At 36.2% G+C, this 21,124-nt stretch overlaps 1 protein-coding gene across 4 annotated transcripts in view; it reads right to left on the bottom strand.

Moving 5' to 3' along the window:
• The window catches only part of RADIL (Rap associating with DIL domain), a 114,841-nt gene that overhangs the window by 48,879 nt on the left and 44,838 nt on the right, over nt 1–21,124 (bottom strand). For 3 of the 4 annotated variants that reach the window (XM_072597668.1, XM_072597667.1, XM_072597669.1), the window contains exons 3-5: nt 18,137–18,453; nt 15,842–16,510; nt 13,369–13,406 (exon numbers count right to left, since the gene is read on the bottom strand). In XM_072597668.1, the coding sequence (XP_072453769.1) occupies nt 13,369–13,406; nt 15,842–16,510; nt 18,137–18,453 (1,024 nt within the window). The remainder of the gene's footprint in view (nt 1–13,368; nt 13,407–15,841; nt 16,511–18,136; nt 18,454–21,124) is intronic. The other variant, XM_072597670.1, reaches the window with a different exon arrangement.

Genomic DNA, 21,124 nt, shown 5'->3' with positions numbered 1-21,124 from the left:
CAGCTAGAAACAAAGAATTCAAGTACTAAGGAGCCACAAGTTAGAATCACAAAAAACTTAGTAGTCAATACTAATGAAAGACCTTGAAATACAATATTCTGGAAGGCAAAAGATCTAGTTTTCCAACCATGAATAACCTATCCAGGAAAACTCAGTGTAATTTGTCAGCAGAAAAAAAATAGACATTTAATGAAAAAGAGGACTTTCAAGCAAAGACCAGAGCTGAATAAAAAAACCTGACATTCAAACAAAGAATCAAGAGAAGCATAAAAAGGTAAACATGAAAGAGTAATCATAAGAGACTCAATGAAGTTAAACTGTTTACATTCCTATATGGGAAGATGATACATATAACTACTAAGAACTTTATTAAGATAGTTAAGAGGAGTTTACATAGATGGAGTACAGGGGTGTGAGTTATTATTCTTGAATTATCTCCGAAAGAACCTCAAAGGGGTGAGAGAGGGATGAAATGGGTTATGAGGGAAGGAAGAGGTAGAATGGGAAAAGCATAAAAGAGGTGTGCAAGGAAGAGTGTGTACAATGGACAGGGAAATGGTGTGGGTGGGGGAGCACAATGCTTGAACCTCACTTTCACTGAATTGGTTTAAAGAGGCAAATACACACACACACACACACACACACACACACACACAAGTGCCAGCGTTATCTGTAATGGGGATAAGCTAGAAGGCTTTCCAAGAAAATCAGGACGTAAGCAAGGATATCTATTATCACCATTATTATTCAATACTATATTAGAAATGCTAACTATGGAAATAAAAAAAGATAAAGAATTAAAAGAATACTAATTCATTGTTGGTGGAGCTGCAAGCGCATCCAACCATTCTGGAGAGCAATTTGGAACTATGCCCAAAGGGCTACAAAAATGTGCATACCCTTTGACCCAGCAATATCACTACTAGGACTATATCCCCAAGAGATCATAAAAATGGGAAAGGGTCCCACATGTACAAAAATATTTATAGCAGCACTCTATGTAGTTGCCAAAAACTGGAAATCAAGGGGATGTCCATCAATTGGGGAATGGCTGAATAAATTATGGTATATGAATGTAATGGAGTACTATTGTGCCATAAGAAATGATGAACAAGAAGACTTCAGAGAGGCCTGGAAGGACTTATATGACCTGATGCTGAGTGAAAGGAGCAGAACCAGGAGAACTTTATGCACAGCAACGACCACAGTGTGTGAGAGTTTTTTCTGGTAGACCTAGATTTTTGTAATAACACAAGAACTTCTTACAAAAAAATAAATAAATAAATCCCAATGGTGGTTCTCAAGGCAAAATGCCTTCCACACTCAGAGAAAGAAATATGGAAGTCATTTGCAGAATGTAGCAGATCATGTTTGTGTATGTGTATGTGTTTGTGTATCATGTTTTGATTTGTTATATGATTTCTTCCATTTATTTTAGTTCGTCTACATAGCATGACTATAGTGAAAATGTACTCAACGGGAAACTATATGTAGAACCTATACAGAATTGTATGCAGTCGTGGGGAGGGAGGGGGGTAGTGGGGGGTAAGTAGGGGGGGGATAAAATCTCAATTGTATGGCAGTGATTGTTAAACATTAAAAAATAAAAAAATAAAAAAAAAATAAAAAAAAAGAATTAAAAGAATAAACACAGGCAACGAGGAAACAAAACTATTACTTCTTGCAGATATGATAATTTACTTAGAAAACCCTAGAGTGTCAACTAAAAATCTAACAAACAATTAACAAAGTTACAAGACATAAAATAAACCCAAACATTTCTGTATATTACCAACAAAAACCTGAGAGAAATTCTATTTAAAATAACTAAAGACAGAATAAAATACAGGGAATCTACATGCCAAGATACACACAAGAACTACATGAATACAATTATAAAACACTCTAGAGCTCTAAAAAATTAGATAAATATGTTTGTGGGCAATTCAAGGCAATATAATAAAAATGACATTACTACCTAAGTTAATTTACTTATTCAATGTCACACCCATTAAACTACCGAAGGAATACTTTATAAAGCTAGGGGAAAAAAATAACAAATTCATCTGCAGGAACAAAAGGAAATCAATGAAAAAAATGAAAAGGAAGGGAGCTTGGCAATACCTGATCTCAAATTATAAAAAACTACAAAGCCTTAATTATCAAAACAATCTGGTAATGGGTAAGAAATAGGTTGATCAGTGGAACAGAGTAGGTACACAATATATAGAAACAAAACAGCAGAGTTATCTTTTATCTGATAAAGCCAAAGATCCCAGCTTTGACAGCCAGAAGTCACTATTTGACAAAATTATTGGAAAAACTGGAAAACAGCCTGGCCAAAACCAGGTGGAGACCAACATCTCACTCTGTATACAAACATAAGCTCCAAATAAGTACTTGATTTAAACATAAAGGGTGATAATATAAGCAAATTAGAAAATTAGGATAAAACTACCAGCCAGATCTATGGATAACAGAAGTGTTCATGACCAAACAAAAGATTCACTGAAGGTAAAATGGACAATTTTAAATAGACAAAATTAAAAAGTTTTATGCTATAAACAAAACCACTTCAACAAAAATTAGCAATCTGGAAATATGCCCCCCAAAGCTATTAAATTATACATACCTTTTGACCGAATGATATTACTACTATGGCTATATACACTGAAGATATCAAAGAAAAGAGAAATAGGACCCATATATACAAAAATATTTATAACAACTTTTTTTTTCTGGTGACAACTGAAATCTAAGGATATGTTCATTAATTGGGGAATGCTGAAGTAAGTTATCGTATGGAGTATGATGGAAATATTACTGTCCTGTAAGAAACAACAAAGGGCATGGTTTCCAAAAAACCTGGGAAGACTCAGATAAATTGATGTAAAGTGCAGTGAATGGAAGCAGGAGAACAACTTATACAGTAACCACAATACTGTAAAGATAATCTATTTTAAAAGCCTTTGGAACTCTTCAACAAAATGGTCAACTACAATTCCAAAGGACTCATGATGAAACATGCTAGCCACCTTCAGACAGAGAGCTACTGGACTCGGAGAGCAGATTAAAGCATATTTTTGTTTGTCCCTTTTTTTTAAATTATAGAAATGGCTAACGTGGGATTTGTTTTGCATGACCATACATGTCTGTTTTTGTTTTCCTTGTTTTCCTAATGGATGGAGTAAAGCAGGAGGGAAGGAGAGAATCTGGAACTGAAAATAAAAGCTGAATTTTAAAAATAATGTCATGTGGTCAAATTTTAAAAGGATATATACATTACAAATAATTACTTTTAAGATGGCCCTAATTATCAAAGAAATAGAAATTAAAGTAACTTCAAGGTGATATCTGACCCTTGCCAAAACAGCAAAAATAAACAAAAATGACAAAACTTAATGCTGGTCAGATTATAAAGAAATCGTATTACATTTCTGGGGGAACATCAAATTTTGGCATTTTTAGAGAGAATAATCTGATAATACACTAAAAATTATTATACTAATCTTATCTCTATACTCAGTAATTCTATTGTGAGGAATATATACTAATAATATAAAAAAGAACTATCTGTACAAAGATAATAACAGTAACATCATCAATAATTTCCAAAAGCTGGAAACAATCTAAATGTCCAACAACTGGAGAACAGATATGATGAACAAACTATGGTGCAGCAGTGTAATGGAACAAATACTATAACTCAGTTATGAATAAAGAATATGATGAAATGCATATGCATAAAAAGTTAAGAAAGCAGAATCTAACAATCCAAATCCAGCAAAGATTTCAAGTGCCTTATGCATGGGGGTATAAAAACAAAAACAAAGCCATATCTGTTGTGAAAATTTTTATATTCTGCTGGAGGGAAACAACATGTAAAGAGAGAGTGAAAATAAACAATTCAAGAAATTAGGAAAAGCTTTCCACAGGTCCATAAGCTGGACCTTAGAAAAACTAAGAATTCTGGAAAGCAAAGGTAAGGAGGGAGTGCACTGCTGGCATGGAGTGGGGGGTGCTCCAGGAGAAGAGAGGAACCTATGCTAAGGTACAGGAAGTGGTATGAGGTGGGAGTTTTGAGTTTGAGGAACAATGAGTAGGCTAGTTTGACTAAAAGGGAGAATCCATGAAGAGGAGCAAAGTGCACTAAGTCCATAAAAGAAGGCTGAAATCAAACTGTGAAGGGCTTTCAAAGCTAAGATGAGAAATTATATTTTACTCTAGAGGCAATACAGAGTCAATTCAGTGGTTTATGCTCTGGGATGACATGGTCATATTTATACTTTTGGAATATTATTTCAGCAGCTGTGTGGAAGATGAATAAAAAGGGTGTGGCTGGAAACAGGGAGCCAAAATAAAGAGGCTGTTACAATAATCCAGGAAAAAATGATGAGGGTCTGAACTAGAGGAGTAACTGCGTGGGTGACAAGGAGGCAGATCTAAGAAATATATGGGTGGGATTTGTAAGACTTAGCAAATGATTAGATATAGGAGGTGAAGGGTGAAGGAGAGGGTACCTAAGCTATGAACCTGACTGACTACAAGGCACAGAAGAAAAATAGCACCCTTGGGAAAAAATAGAGTTTAGAGGAAAGGTAGGTTTGAAGAAAGATAATAAGTTCTGTGTTAGACATAGAGTTTGAGATGCTGGGTATCCAGTTGGAGATGTTCACCAAGCAGTGTTGCTTAGGTCTGGATATACAGTTCTAGGAATCATCTATGCAGAGACAATTGAGCCCATGAATACTAATGTAATCAACAGAGAGGATACATAGAGAAAAAGTGAAGGACAAACCCTTATGGACTCGTGCAAAGCAGATCATCAATAATGATCTAAAGATATTGAGGAGAAATCAGACAGGTAGGAAGAGAATCTGAAACTTGTATCACAAAAATCTTGGAAAGAGATATCAAGAAAGAAGGGGTGGTCAACAGTATTGAATACTGAAGTGAGGTCAAGAAAGATGGGGACTGTAATTGTTGACCATTGGATTTAACAATGAAAAGGTCATTGAAACTGATAGACATTGACAAAATTCACTGACAAAAGAAATTTACTGACAAAAAGAAAAGACCCATAAACTCAAAAATATCTACAGTAGCAAAGAACTGAAAATAAGATAGAAGTTCATTAATGGAGGAAAGGCTAAACAAGTTGTGGTACATGAAAGTAATGAAATACTGTAAGAAACCGTGAAGATAACTAAAACAGAGAAGAATGAGATGACTTACATAAACTAATGCAAAGTGAAAGTAAGGAGAACCCAAAAAACAATCCAAGAAAAAGTCACAGTAATTTTTCCAGTCTATGTCAGGAGAGGGAAACAGACTTGAGAGGTCTGGGGAGACTGGGGATGAGGGATGGCCAAGTACAAACTTAGAATACTCCAGAACACAGGAAGAGGTTATGAAGCAGGGTGAGGAGATTCCAGAATTATATTAAGACACTGCTACAGAGACAGATGTAAAGTGGCAGCTTTGTTGCCCACTACTTAGTTCTAGGGCAGATAACTTCTGCTAGGATGGTAGCGTAAGGCCCCCTTGTAGGGGTGGACTGTGTATGGACAAAGGAAGAAGTTTAGAAGCTAGCAGCAGTAGTGTAGTTAAGCCCTTAGGAGGAAAGCAGGGTCTCAGTTTGCAGCATCTAGCCCAGCTTATATAGGAATAAATGAAGCAGGAATCCTAGACCAAAGGGGAGCCTATAATTCTATTACTCTTAATAAACAGAAGCTTCCACTCTATTCTTACTCAGACCAGACCCAAAGCCAAATCAGAAAGTTACAGAGCTCAAAAGAAAGGCAATAATGACACTTTGCCCTAGGTCATGGTGTGGAACCTACAGCCCCCTAGGTCCTCAAGTGCAGCCCTTTGACTGAACCAAACATCAAAGAACACATCCTTTCATTAATGTAATCAATGTAATAATATAATAATGTCATAAAAGGATACATTCTGTGAAGCTTGGAATTAGTCAAAGGGCCTCAAGGCAGGAGGCTCCCAACCCCTGACTTAGGTCATCACTCTGGGAACACTAAAAGCTTGCAAAAGCTTAGCCTGTCCCTAATATCCTGAAATAAAACAACTCAGTACCCCAAGAAAGCAGTAAAGGATCAGTCCAGACCTCCAGAATTGAGGCAAAATACAGCCCTAACATCAAGTCTAAAGTCAGGAAAGTGGGCTGGGAAAATGAACAAATAAAAAAACAAAACCATCACAAAAAATCTACTACAGTAGTAGGGAAGCTGAAACTCCAAACCCAGAAGAACAAAATAACTCTAAAACATCCACAAGTAAAGCCTTAGAGAAAAACACAAGCTTGGGCACTAATTCAACTAGAATTCTTAGAAGGGATGAAGGAAAAGTTAAGAGTTTAAAATGTTTCAATAAATTAAATGGGAGCACTAAAAGAAAAAAATTGGAAAAGAAATGAAAGCTATGAAAGAATCAAAAAGGGAATTAACAGCTAGGCACAACCAACCAACAAACTCCCTAAAAAGTAGAACGGAAGCCAATGACTTCATAAGGTAATAAGAATTAGGACAAAATCAAAAGACTGAAAAAAACAAAACAAAACAAAAGTCAAGTATTCCAGAAAACAGATTAAGGAAAAAAAATTAAGAATCACTGAGCTACCTGAAAGCCTTAACCAAAAAAAGCCTATACATCATATTTCAAGTATACACAAAAGAAAAAGTTGCCTCAGTAAGAGAGGGTAAAAATGAAACAGAAAGAATACACTTACAACCTCCTGAAAGAAAACACCACGTGAAAATTACCACGAACATCAAAGGCCAAATCCAGAGCCTCCAGGTCAAAGAAAAAATAATGCAAACAATCAGAAAGAAAGAAATAGACTAGAAAAATGAATAAAAAAATTTGACTATAACCAGTTAGTATAGTGAAAGCTCAAGACACAAACCCAGAAAAAGATCATGACGTCAAAGCAACTTACAAGCAAAATCTCAAAAAAAAACATGAACTGCATAGAAATTCAAAAAGAATTCCTGGAGGAACTAAAAAAGGATTTTAAAAATCAAATAAGAAAGGTACAAGAAAAACTGGGACAAGAAATGAGAGTGATACAAGGAAATTGTGAAAAGGGAGTCAACAGTTTGGTAAAAGAGACAAAAAAAAAAAAACACTGAAGAAAACAACATCTTTAAAAAAAAACAGAATTGGCCAAATGGTAAAAGAGGGGGAAAAATCCACCAGGAAGAAGAAATCCTTAAAAAGCAGAAATGGAAAAATGGAAAAAGAGGTAAACAAGCTCACTGAAGAAAATAATTCCTTAAAAATTACAATTGGAAAAGTTAATGACTCCATGAAACACCAAGAAACAATAAAATAAAAGGAAAAGAATGAAAAAAGAAGAAAATGTGAAATATCTCATTGGAAAAACAACTGACCTGGAAAACAAATTAAGGAGACATAATTTTAAAATTTAATAATTTAATATTTAAAAATTATTGAACTACCTAAAAGCCATGCTAAATCCCTAACAAAAAAAAAAAAAAGCGAACACAACATATTTTAAGAAATTACCAAGGAAAACTGCCTTAATATCCTAGAAACAGAGGGTAAAAGAGAAATTGAAAGAAATTACCAATTATCCCCTGAAAGAGATCCCAAAATGACAACTCCCAGGAAAGTTACAGTCAAATTTCAGAGCTCCTTTCAAGAAGAAAATATTGCAAACAGCCAGAAAGAAATAATTCCAATATTGTGGAACCACTGTAAAGATTACACAAAATTTAGCAACTTCCACGATAAAGGATCAGAGGGTTTGGAATATATTCTGGAAGGCAAAGGAGCTAGGATTACAACTCTAGCAAAACTAAGTATAATTTTTCAGGGGAAAAAACTGATATTTAATGAAAAAGAGAACTTGCAAGCATTCCTAATGAAAAGACTAGAACTAAATAGAAATCTGAAAAACAAAAGATTCAGGAGAAGCATAAAGTAAATATGAAGAAGTAATCATTCTTATATGGGAAGATAACAACTGTAGCTCCTAACAGCTTTATCAAACAACTGTAGCTCCTAACAGCTTTATCATTGTTAGGGCAGTTAGAAGAAGTACACATAGACAGAGAGCACATGTAAGAGATGACTACGATCGGAAACTTTCAAAAAAGTAAATTCAGGGGTTAAAAAGAGGGATGCCCTGGAGAAAAAGGAAACAGAGAGGAAGAACAAGGAAAATTATCTCATATAAAAGAAGAGTGAAAGGAAGAGCTTTTACATTGCAGAGGAAAATAAGGAGGATGGGTGGCAAGTAAGGTTTAAACCTTACTCTCATCATGTGTGTGCTCCTCTTTCATGGCCAAAGAAGACCAAGCCATCAGAGAAATAATGACATGATTTGCACTTGACTTTGTTTTGAGTGAGGAAGGGCTGTGCAGGTCACCAGCCTCACTCCTAACTCCAGAGCCATCTGAATCCAGTGACCAGATATTCATCAGGATGACTGGAGATGACCCAGGATGAGGCAACTAGGGTTAAGTCACTTGCCCAAGGTCACACAGCAAGTAAGTGTCAAATGTCTGCAGTGAGATTTGAACTCAGGTCCTCCTGACTCCTACACTGGTGCTCTATCCACTACACCATGTAGCTGCCCTCATCAGAATTAGGTCAAAGGAAGAATAACATACACACTCAATTGTGTATAGAAATCTATCTTACCCTATAACAGAAGGGGAAGGAGGCTGATAGGAGGGAGGGCAGATTAAGGGAGGTAGTGGTGAGAAGGAAAACAAACTTTTGAGGAGGGACAGAGCAGGGAGGGAACAGCAGGGAAGCATAAACAGAGGGGAAAATAGGATGGAAAAAAATACAGTTAATCATAACTGTGAAAATGAATGGGATGGACTTACCCATAAAACAGAAATGAACAGCAGAATGGGATGAAAACTAGAATTCCAACAATACACTGTTTACAAGAAATATCCTTAAAAGAGGGAGACACATACAAAGTAAAAATAAGGGGCTGGAGAAGAATCTGTTATCTTTCAACTGATATTAAAAAAAAAAAAAAAGCAGGGGTAGCAATCATGATCTCAGACAAAGCTAAAGCAAAAATAGCCCTAATTAAGAGAGATAAGTAGAGAAACTCTATTTTGCTAAAAAGGTACCACAGACAATAAAATGATATCAATACTAAACATATATGTACCAAATAGCAGAGTAATCAAATTCTAAAGGGAAAAGTTAAATGAGTTATAGGAAGAAATAAACAATAAAACCATACTAGTAGAGAATCTTAACTTATCCCTCTCAGAACTAGATAAATTTAACCATAAAATAAATAAGAAAGTAGTTAAGGAGATGAACAGAATTTTATAAAAATTAGATATGATAGAACTATAGAAAAAATTGAATGGTAACAGAAATGAGTATATCTTTTGTTCAACTGTACTTAACACCTTCACAAAAACTGACCATGTATTAGGACACAAAAACCTCACAATCAGATTTTAAAAGGCAAAAATATTAAATGCATCTGTTTCAAACCACAATGCAATAAAAACTGTATTCAATAAAGAGCCATGGAAACAGACTATAAATGAACTAGAAATTAAATAATCTAATAGTCAAGAATGAGCAGTCAAAGAACAAATCATAGAAACAACAAATAATTTCATTAGAGAGTATGACAACAATGTGACAACATACCAAAATGTTTGGGATGTGGTACTTATGGGAAAATTTGTATCTCTAAACTCATACATTAAAAGAAAAAGAAAAAGAACAGATCAATAATTGGGCATGCAACTAAAAAACTAGAAAAAGAACAAATTAAAAATCCCCAATCAAATACTAAATTGGAAATCCTAAGAATCAGAGGAACGATTAATGAAGTTGAAAGGAAATCACTGAACTAAAATAAAATTAAAAGTGGGTTTTATGGAAAAAAATAAAATGAAGTGTGTTAATTTGATTTTTTTAAAAAAGAGGAAATCAAATTATCAGTATTAAAAATGAAAAGGGTAAAATTCACCACTAATAATGCAAATAATATTAGGAGCTATTTTACCCAATGATACACCAAAAATTTTGACAATTAAGTATAATGGATGAATATTTACAAAAATACAAACTGCCCAGGTTAACACAAAAATAAAAAGAATACCTAAATAACCATATCTTTAAAGAAATTGAACCAGGTATCATTGAGCTCCCTAAGAAAAATCCCTAGCACCAGATGGATTCACAAGTGAGGTCTACCAAACATTTCAAGAACAATTAATTCCAACATCATATAAAATTTGAAAAAATAAGCAAAAAAGGTATCTTGTCAAATTCCTTTTACCACAGAAATATGTGCTAACTGGTACAAAATTTTTAAATGAAACACTAGCAAGGAGGTTGCAGCAAAATATCACAAAGGTCATACACTATGGTGGAATTTACACCAGAAATTCAGGGCTGGTTCAATATTAGGAAAACTATTAGCACAATTGATCATATCAATAACAAAAACAATAAAAATCATAAGATTATCTCAACAAATGCAGAAAAAACTTTTGACAAAACACAACACTCATTCCTATTAAAAATACTAGAAAGCATAGGAATAAATGGTGTTTCCCTTAAAATGAAACATTTCCCTTAAAATCTAAAACTATCAGCAAGTATTATCTGTAATATGGATAAGCAAGAAACCTTTCCAATAAGATCAGGAGTAAAGCAAGGATGTCCATTATCACCACTATTATTCAATACCCTTCTAGAAATGCTAGGTATGGCAATAACAGAAACTGAAGGAATTAGACTATGCAACGAGGAAACAAAATTATAACTCTTTGCTAATGATATAACGGTGTACTTACAGCATCCTGGAGAATCAAGTAAAAAACTAGCTGAAATAATTAACAACTTCATCAAAGTTGTAGGATATAAAATAAACCCACATAAATGATCAGCAATTCTATATATTACCAACAAAGGCCAGCAGGAAGAGAGAGAAAGGAAATTCCATTTAAAATAATTGCAGACAACTAAAATACTTGGCTGCCAAGACAAATCCAGGAACTATATGAACACAATTACAAAACACTTCTCACACAAAATAAAGTCAGATCTAAACAACTATAGAACTATAGCGCATGGGTAAGCTGAACCAATAAAAATGACAATTTTACCTAAATTAATTTACTTATTCAGTGCCATACAACCAAATTACTAAAAACCATTTTATAGAGCTAGAAAAAAGAATATCAAAATTTATCTGGAAGAACAAAAGATCAAGAATATCAAGAAAATCAATGAAAAAAATATGTGAAGGAAGGTGGCTTAGTAGGTGTTGTTCAATCATTTAGTTGTCATTTTCTTAGCAAAGATACCAGACTGGTTTACCAATGGATTAAGGCAAACAGAAGTTAAATAACTTGCCCTAGTGAGGCCAGATTTGAACTTAGGTCTTTTTGACTCCAGGCCTAGCACTCTATCTTTCTGGCAGAACCAGATCTCAAACTGTATTGCAAAGTAGTAATCATCAAAACAATCTAATACTAGCTAAGAAATAGAGTGGTGGATCAGTAGAATAGATTAGGTACACAATACATAATAGTAAATGACCAGAGTAATCTAGGATTTGACAAACCTTAAGATCTAATATTTGGAGACAAGAAATCACTATTTCACAAAAATTGCTGGGAAAACTGGAAAGCAGTTTGGCAGAAGCTAGATACAGACCAAGTTCTAACAAAATATATCAAGATAAGATCAAAATGAGTACATTAGACATAAAGGGCGATATCATAAGCAATTTAAGGGAGCATGGAACATTTTACCTGTCATATTTATGGTTAATGGAAGATTTTATGACCTTTATGACCAAATAAGAGATAGAGAACATCCCTTAAGGATGTTAAGTAGATAATTTTGATTACATCAAATTAAAAAGGTTTTTATACAAACAAAACCAATCCTGTCAAGATTAGAAGGAAAGCAGGAAGGTGAGAAAAAAATTTATAGTAAGTTTGTCTGAAAAAGGTCCCATTTCTCAAATATATTGAGAAGTGAGTCAAATTTCTAAGAATGCAAGTCGAGGGAAACAAACAGGTAGTTTTTAGAAGAATAAATAAAAACTACATATAGTCATATAAAAAAATACTTTAAATCACTATCTGTTGTTCACTCATTTCAGTCACGTCCAGCTCTTTTGTGATCCTGTTTGGGGTTTTCTTGGCAAAGATACTAAGTGGTTAGCCATTTCCCTTTTTAGCTCATTTTGTAGATGAGGGAACTGAGGCCAACAGGTTTAAGTAACTTGTCCAGATCACATGACTTGTAAATGTCTGAGGCCAGATTTAAACTCAGGAAGATGAGTCTTCCTGACTTCAGACTCAGCACTCTATCCACTATGTCACCTACCTGCCCATGACTGATTAGAGAAATGAAAATTAAAACAACTTAGAGATACCACCTCACACCTATCAGACTTGCTAATATGACAGAAAAGGACAAATATTGGAGGGAATATGGAAAAAATGCACTGCTGGTAGAGTTGTGAAGCTGATCCAAACATTCTGAAGAACAATTTGGAACTATGCTCAAAGAGTTATAAAACTATGCATACCCTTTGACCCAGCAATTCCACTTTTAGGTCTATATCCTAAAGAGATCAAAGAAAAAGGAAAAGGAGAGAAGAAATATATGTATAAGTACAAAAATATTTATAGCAGTTCTTTTTGTGGTGACAAAGAAGTGGAAATTGAGGGGATGCCCATCAACTGGGGAATGGCTAATCAAGTTGTCATATGTGATTGTGACAGAATACTACTGTGCTATAAGAAATGATGAACAAGATGCTTTCATAAAATCTGGGAAGAACTTACATGAACTGATGCAAGGTGAAATGAATAGGAGAGCACGTACACAGTTAACAGCAATACTGTACAATGATCAACTCTGAATGACTCAGCTATTCTCAGCAATACAATGACCCAAGACAATTCTGAAAGACTAATGATAAAAACTGCTTATCCACCTCCAGAGAAAGAACTGATGGAGTCTAAATGCAGATTGAAAGGTTTTTTTTTTTTAACTTTATTATTCTTGATTTTATTTCTGGTCTTTTTTCTTTTGCAAAATGGCTAATGTGGAAATGTTTTGCATGACTGCATATATATATATCCTATATCAAATTGCTTGCCTTCTCAAGAAGTAGGGAATAGAGACAGGGAAAGAATTTGGAACTTAAAAAAAAAGAATGTTTAAATGTTGTTTCATGTAATTGAGGGAAAAAAGCACAATGCAGAACTTCAAGGGGGCAGTCAGGATGCACACCCTGAGTTGGTCCTAAGTTGATTTACTCCATGTCTGATAAGTACGTCAGGGACCATATATAACTATTATACTTACTGCTGAGACTGTTTCTCGGCTAGTTCTTTGGTTTTTTCCTAAAAGCAAAAGAATAAATGCAAAAATGAGAAAATACAGTAACATACACAGAGTTATATCCAATAAAAACCCCCCCATATACGCTTGTGGTACCCTGATCAATATCAGAAACATGAAACCATCATAGCAGATCCAGTCTATCCTATGCTAACTACTCTAAATTATGCTGGAAAAAACCAGCATCATATATCATTTTTTTCTTTCTATCTTTCCCTTTCCCAAACTGACCTACATAATCATTCACCTTACATAACAACTGTCCACTGAAAACTACTTATCACATTCACAAATCAGGATTCTGTTTATGATTTTGTGATTGTTAAGCATGTGTTTTAAAATGTTTCAGTCCTGTGATTATGAGTAAATGAAAACACATTTGGATTTCTAGAAACATTTAAATGTTAACATCAAATCTCCAGGTTCAACCAGTATTTGTAGGGCTAACACTTAAAATGAAGACATAAGTCTAATTTTAACTACTGACCTATTAAGGTAGACAGGACGATAATTCATACTTATAGCTAGTCTTCTTGATATCCACATTAATCAGTATCTAGGTATCTAGTCATTACAGCAGAGAATAACAAAAAGAGCCCTGAACCTGGATTCAGAAGAACTGAGTTAAGTCCTAATTACCATTTAAATAACCAAATGATCAGGCAAGTCATTTAATTTCTCTGACACTCAGTTTCCTCATTTGTAAATTAAGGTTGGAATGGATGATCTCTAAGGTTCCATCCAACTCCAAAATCCCATTCTGTATCAACAAGTTTTGTAGACACTACATGAAAGGAAGAAGTCAAAAGTTCCTAAACAGATAGCCGAAAAAAATTAATGGAGGAATCACAGGCTTTAGAGCTGGAAAAAGCTATCAAGTCCAGCTCTCTTATTTTAGAAGTTTATCATTTACAATCAGTGTTACTGAGACTTTTCGTTAGAATTTGTATTTATTTCAAAATCTAAATAGCTCAGATTTCATTCTTGTTATTTAGGCTTCAACTTCACATTCTATTTTTTTTTTTGAGACTAAATAAAACAAAAATACTTTAAATGTTAAAATTATCCATAACATACGGGCATTCATTTTCTACTAAACTGATTTCACGAGGTACCATATAAATTATTACCCCTCCATGAGTATAAATGACTGCCACCACATAATACTGGATTTCATACTGAGAATCTGGGAAAAGACTTGACAGAGTACCCCAGATCACAGTGTCCATGGCATTGAGGATTAGCCATCAGAAGTATATTGCAAATTTTAGTCAATCAATAGCAACAAAAACAAGCCATTGTTTCTAAAAATAAATCTTACAAAGATATGCTTTTTCACAATTTTGCTACTGGACATAGTGTCCTAAGGTTTGTAAAAAGGATCACCTAGAATGACCAATCTGAACAACAAAGGATCTCTATTTCCCTCAATAATAAGGAGATTAAGACTGTGGCCTTTCTCATTTAGTAGATACAGCTCAGATAACTCCCAGTCAGCCAAATGCCAATTTCTAAACACAATTCAGACCATCCAAGTGGCTGTCAAAATGTCAAAAAGAGGTTATCCCAGATGTTAACAGTTAAACCTCCTTCTGTAAAGCTGTTTTAATTTTAAAAGTGACTAGTGCTGTATTAGACTTCTGCGTCTGCCACCACATTATTGAAAAATTGTAATGCTGCTGCTCTAGAACTAGAAGAAGCTTAACATCAAGCACAACTTGCCCTACTCCCATTAGATTTTACCAACTGGATTTATGTGCAGGAATCAGGGGACTTATGGGCAGTGCTTGTGCTAGTGGCAAGGTGCTAACAAAGAGCCACTTGTAGAGAACAGTATTGGGACTCTATCTATAGAACTATCTATCATTTGAAGATAATTAGCCTTGTTCCTAGACCTAAGTTCTCAGTACATAACATCACACTGGACACCACCACCTTCATAAAGGCACCAAATCACAGAGTCAAAAGTGATCTAGGACAGTAAAAAAAGTTGTGGGAGAATATATCTAGAACCTAAGCATGCTGAGCAAAAATAATGCTAATTCATTATCATTCTGGTCCTGCTTCCCTCAAATTGGAGTTGTAGCAAGATATATCTGGTAGCCTTTTGCTTATACTCCAAGAGTTTTATCTGCTTGCCTACTATGCTTGGGAGACATAAAAAATAAATTAGAAACTACAGACAAGCAGATAAAGTTTTATGCCTAGTGCTCCACTTCTAATAAATTCTAATGTCCCATAGCTATTGAAGAAAGCTTCTAGCTTTCCTACTCAATTTGTGGGTGGGGAAGTGAAGAGGAGGAGGACCAGAAACATATTACTATTGCTTGATGCCTTAAGTAAAACTGTCTCTGACAAAGAGCCAAGCAATTAGCCCAAGCACTGCTGGTCACACATTTCAGAAGCCCAAACTCCCTCAATCCCTGTTTTGACTGACCCAGACTGTCCTCTGGATCAGTTTGGCCAGTTTAAGCAATAGCTGCCCAAATTCGCCTGGCTCAAAGTTGGTGGCAGAATGTTGGATGCAGAGACAGAGTAGGAAAGCAGGTGTCAGCTTATGGTCATCACCCCCTGGCTCAATCAATGTCATGATCCTCTTCACTAGCACATCCTCTACTGCTGGCTCAAATTCCAGATGAAGCCTCCGTTGAGGGGTCTTCTGACTAGGCAGAGCTCCACGCCTCTTGGATGAGCAAGATGCTCTGCCCCTGAGCACTGTCCCACACATTTTACAAGTGACAGGGTCTGATGTCTGGGGGACAGCTTTGAGGTGTGCCAGGGTCTGGACAGGAAGGGCTTGGGCTCGCGCAGGATCCTTATAAAGCAGCAGGTAGTAAAGCCCCAACGAAAGTAGGTCTCCATGGTGGAGTACCATAGTCTTTCCCACCTCTGAGAAGTTGATAGATATACTAGCTCCAGGTATTGGCTCAAGGATAAGCTTCTCTTCTGCTTGGGATTGTCCTGAATGGCTGGAGAGGTGAAGCCGACGGATGGTACAATGAAGGGGTAGAATGTCTGGGGCTGAAAGGCTGATGCTAGGCTTGCTAGAGGGAGTCCTCTGGCCCACTGTGTGCTGCTCACGGTTGAGCACATAAACTAAGCTATCCTGAAATGAAAACATAAAACTTCAGGGACAAGCCAAGGCTTCAGGCAATTTGATCAGGAAAAAACACAACAAAAAAGGCACTCTGATCACTTGAGCCCACAATGCAAGACGAGCTGTCCCGAGGGTACTGCGCCTACCTGAAGCTGAAGAGCCATGGGATCTCTTGTCTGCAGTTTGCCCTCCACCTGCCCCACATTTAGCACCCACCCTTAGACTGGACAGCTTTCTTTTCTTCTTCCCCAGAGATCAGTGTCCCAGAGGACAATAAGTAACAGACTTGAGACTCAGACTGCTCCATTGTAACACCTTTGAATCTGCAGTGGCAGGAAAACAAGTGACCTAGAAAGAGAAAGACTAACTTACTGACCACCTGCCCATAACTGCTAAACTGTCCTCAAGTGATCCACAGCACTGCCTCCCTCTAATGTGCAAGTACTATATCTTTTTCTCCTTCCAATTAAGTAATCTGATATTCCCCTTAACATTTAAGTATCTGAAACTTTCTATTTCAGTTTTAATCAGATGTAATTCTTAAATAGAGTAGGAAAATAAATTAAAGCTGAATAAATAAGAAATAATGAAGGGGAGAATGAAGAGCTTTCTGTAGAGACCATGGCAAGTGTGGACTAAAGGAGCAAGGCATTAATTTCTGGCTAACATATTCAATGGTGATATTAATGGTAACTGCTTCCAAAGTCATCCCTCAAGAAATATGCTATATTCCATAGGTTTAGGAATATCTACACATAATCCCAAGGAAGAGACTCTTTCCAGCTCCACCAGTGACTTTAGGACCTGGAATGAAGCCAATCAGCCTATGGCTACGCCCCTCTTAGAAATGAAAACCTTGATGTTTTGTTGTCTACCTTGAAACCAATGTGTAAGGCTCTCTAAGAAAGGATCATGAATCAGTGAAAAAGGTAAATTTTGATAGAGTATTTTCTTTAGGCACTCTGGTTAGCAGAGTGGAAGACTTCATTGAATAGTATTCTTCCCATTGTGAAAAGGTCATGCCATCCCAGGGGTTGAGGCTAACTTGAGAGGGGACTCTGGCCTGTAGCTTAAAAAACAGGGGACGATTCTCAGCATTCTGCTATTCTTACAGAGTGGAGACTTGGGTTTGAATCCTGGTTCTCACATTTACTACCTGGGTGAGCTGGGGCAGGTCATTTTATTTTTCTCAATCTCAGAGTTCTCTGCAAAATGGGAACAAGAATGCTTACAACATCTACCTCCCAGGGATTGTGTAAAGAGCTTCGTAAACCCTAAAGTGCTCTATAAACATGAGTTATTATTACTGCTACCTATGGCCAGTTCTCTCCATCTTAAAGGGTAGGAACAATTATCTATTACCTGAAAAGAATTATCAAACTTCCTAATCATCTTTTAATATAACAAATTTAATTCTTCAAAATATCTTCATGCCAACTTATATACACTTATGAGCACCCCCAACCTCATCCCCTTCAATTTCTAGCTAGAGTTGTAAATTATAAATTACCCTTACAAGTAAGGTCATCCAACTAAAGACTAAAAGAGGCCACTTAAAGAGGGGGAAAATTGCCTTCATCACAAGTCTAAGAACTGCTTATCTAGTTGGTCTCATAAGAGAAGTAAAGTACGTACATGCTGCTGACTATAGCCCTGCAGAAGGAGAAGGTGTGGCGACCGGTAAAGTGAGTATCGCATATTGCTACTGCTATTTGTCTCCAAAACAGTGTCCGGAAGCTCCTTGCCTGGGTCCTCGGGGCTTCGGGGAGGGTCTGGGAAGGTGGGATAACGCCCCTTTGGCTCCTCTTCTTGTGTATTGGGATGACTCAAGCTGGTTTCACTAACGGTGCGCCGAAGTGTGGGTGGGGTGGAATTTCGTTTACATCCTGCTGTCAGTGTTGGAGCACCCTTTGCACGATTCTTCTGGAGTTTCCTTGCCTGAGCATTGATCCCTAAAAAGAAAAGCAAGTTGTTTTCAAAGAATTACTTCTTTCAGAATTAAATAGTTGAGGTTCTAACCTAGGACTTAATTTCTTACTGTATCTTTTTGGTTCTCATTCTAACCAAACAACTTTCTCTTTAGCTGAGACAAGCCTTCTCAAATGTATCTCTGCCTCCAAAATACTAGCATTCTTCTATCATCATCATTCTTCTGATATCAGAAGATTTTTTAAATATAGACGACCATATAAATATTCCCATTGTCCATTTCTATGATAACGCCCTGGGAGTTTTTCTTTAAAAAAGAGCTTAACAAGTCCTGGTAATAAAGCAAACAAAGAACATTTTATTAAATATTTACTATATACCAATCATTGTACTAAATAATACAAGAAAAAAGAGACAGTCCCTACCTTTGAAGACCTTACATTCTAATGGAGAAAACAATACACAAAGGAGAACTGAGAAGCATTAATGCCTTCTTGCTGACTGTTGCCTGCCATGCATACTTATCGCTTTTTTTGTTTTCCTTTTATTTTTTTAAATTTAATTAATTTGTTTTAAGTTTGCAACAGCCACTGCTGAAAGTTTTTAAATTTCTCCCTCTCCCTCCCTCCACTGTCCCCAAGATGGCATGTAGTTTTATATACGTTCTACATACACATTTTTATTAAACATGTTTTCACATTAGCCATGTTGCGTAGAATTAAAATGAATGGGAGAAACCATGAGAAAAAACAAACCAAACCAAAACACAACACAAGAGGAAACAGTCTGCTTCATTCTGCATTCCAATTCCATACTTCTTTCTCTGGATGTGGATGGCATTTTGCCTCAAGAGTTCTTGCCTCAAGAATGTTTTAGGTTCTTGCATTGCTGTGAAGGGCTGAGTCTATCAGAAACAGTTCTTGCACACGGTGGCTGTTGCTGCTTCTGCTCATTTCATTCAGCATCAGTTCACTTAGTCACTTTTTAAAAACAGCATTAACTGTAACTTCAAAAAGAAGACAACACTGGACAGAACCGTGCAATGCTGGCAATAGTGGGGACCTGGCTTCTTTGGTTCTTCAGCTACCACTGTACCTTATTCAGCTCAGAAAACAGATTTGAACTGGGCTTAAACTTACTTGCCAATTTTATCTCGGAGGGGAATTTGCTTGAAACAAAGGAGAATTTACTTGAGATAACAGATACTGAAAGACTTACTTGTCACTAGATTCTCACAATAAAAAGTTCACTAGCCTGGAAGCAAAGGCACAGTCAAAAGGTGGGAAGGCTTTCAATTCAGTGGTCCACAAAACTCCTTGGCCAGATATACTTAGCTACCTCTTTGAGTCTTCACAGAGGATTGGTGAAGGTCTTTCTTTAGATGTCTAGCGACCCTAATTTGGGTCTGGACCAGAGCTTAATGAGCAACAGCTTACAGGAGCATGTTGGCTTTCTTGTCACCTCCCTTCCTTTTTATTTCCTAAAAAATCCAAATGGCTTCTAAATTTGATGGCTGGATTCTAGATCCAAAGTATATTTGATGAAACCTCCCTTTAAGATCTACATGAAGGCTTCTCCTTGAAACTGCCACCAGGGTGCAGCGATAGCATCAACAGGACTGGCCAGATGATTTCCTCCCGTTCACAAATATTATCACATCACCTATACTTAGCATCCATAAAATCCCCAGGAAATAACTCTTATCCTTCCCTCAGAAGCCACTGGAAAAATGCCATCATCACTGGGAAGTAAAATGCATTCACCACATTTCTCCTATCACCATAACACCACCCCCCATCTGCACAGCGCTTCATGGTCTTCAAAGCGTTTTTTACTATTTTACTTCACCTGATCTTCATAACAACCTTCACAAAATAAGACTGGTATTATCCCCAATTTAGAGGAAACAAAGGAAAATTCAGCTATTTGCCCAAGTCCACTCAGCAAAGTTGCAACGTTGGGAAATAAAACCTACATCTTCTGACCCCCTGCCCAGTGCACCTTATATATTCGCCTTTTATCACCAAAAACCAGGGGATGAAGATGTGGGGAGAGCAAGGGTTGGAATAATAAAAATTACAAAATAGAAAATAAGGCAAGTTCCCTAGGATTATATTTTAAGACTGACTCTCTTCTTCTAATGTATAAAAGTAATACTGAGCACAAAATTATTTAAAATATTGCATTAAGAACTTATAAATACAAAGTTAAAGATCTTTCATATCAAAGTAATTGAAAAATCTGAGAAACTGCAGTATATGAAAATTAGCTCCAAATTTAAGTGCTCCCCAAATTCATTATTAAGCATTTTCAACCTTCAGCTTTATTTCTCCTTCAGAATGCCCTTTAGGCTTATTTTGGCCTTATATGAAGACCAAAACAATCTACAGCATCTGCTGCCTAGAGCCATACTAAATAATAATACATATAAGAAATGTCAGCGCACAAAGCTTAAGGACAACAGATTCATTTCTTACCACACACGGCTTGTGGATGGGCCTTTTTCCTTATCCTGTACTGCACTGGAGGGTGACCAGCTCTGCCAATGATCAGGGTGAGAATGCCAATTGCCTGAACCTGCAGACTGCAGTATGAGGAATCTCAGAGTCTGCCTGCTGCAGAGCAGACCTTAATTAACTTCTGGGTATCAATTTGGAAGAGCAGTCAGAAGAGTGAGACTAAGGGACAACAGCC

Source organism: Notamacropus eugenii, chromosome 3, assembly GCF_028372415.1.
Source record: "Notamacropus eugenii isolate mMacEug1 chromosome 3, mMacEug1.pri_v2, whole genome shotgun sequence".
Classification (NCBI taxonomy): Eukaryota; Metazoa; Chordata; class Mammalia; order Diprotodontia; family Macropodidae; genus Notamacropus; species Notamacropus eugenii.
This window is presented reverse-complemented; position numbering and strand designations above follow the sequence as displayed.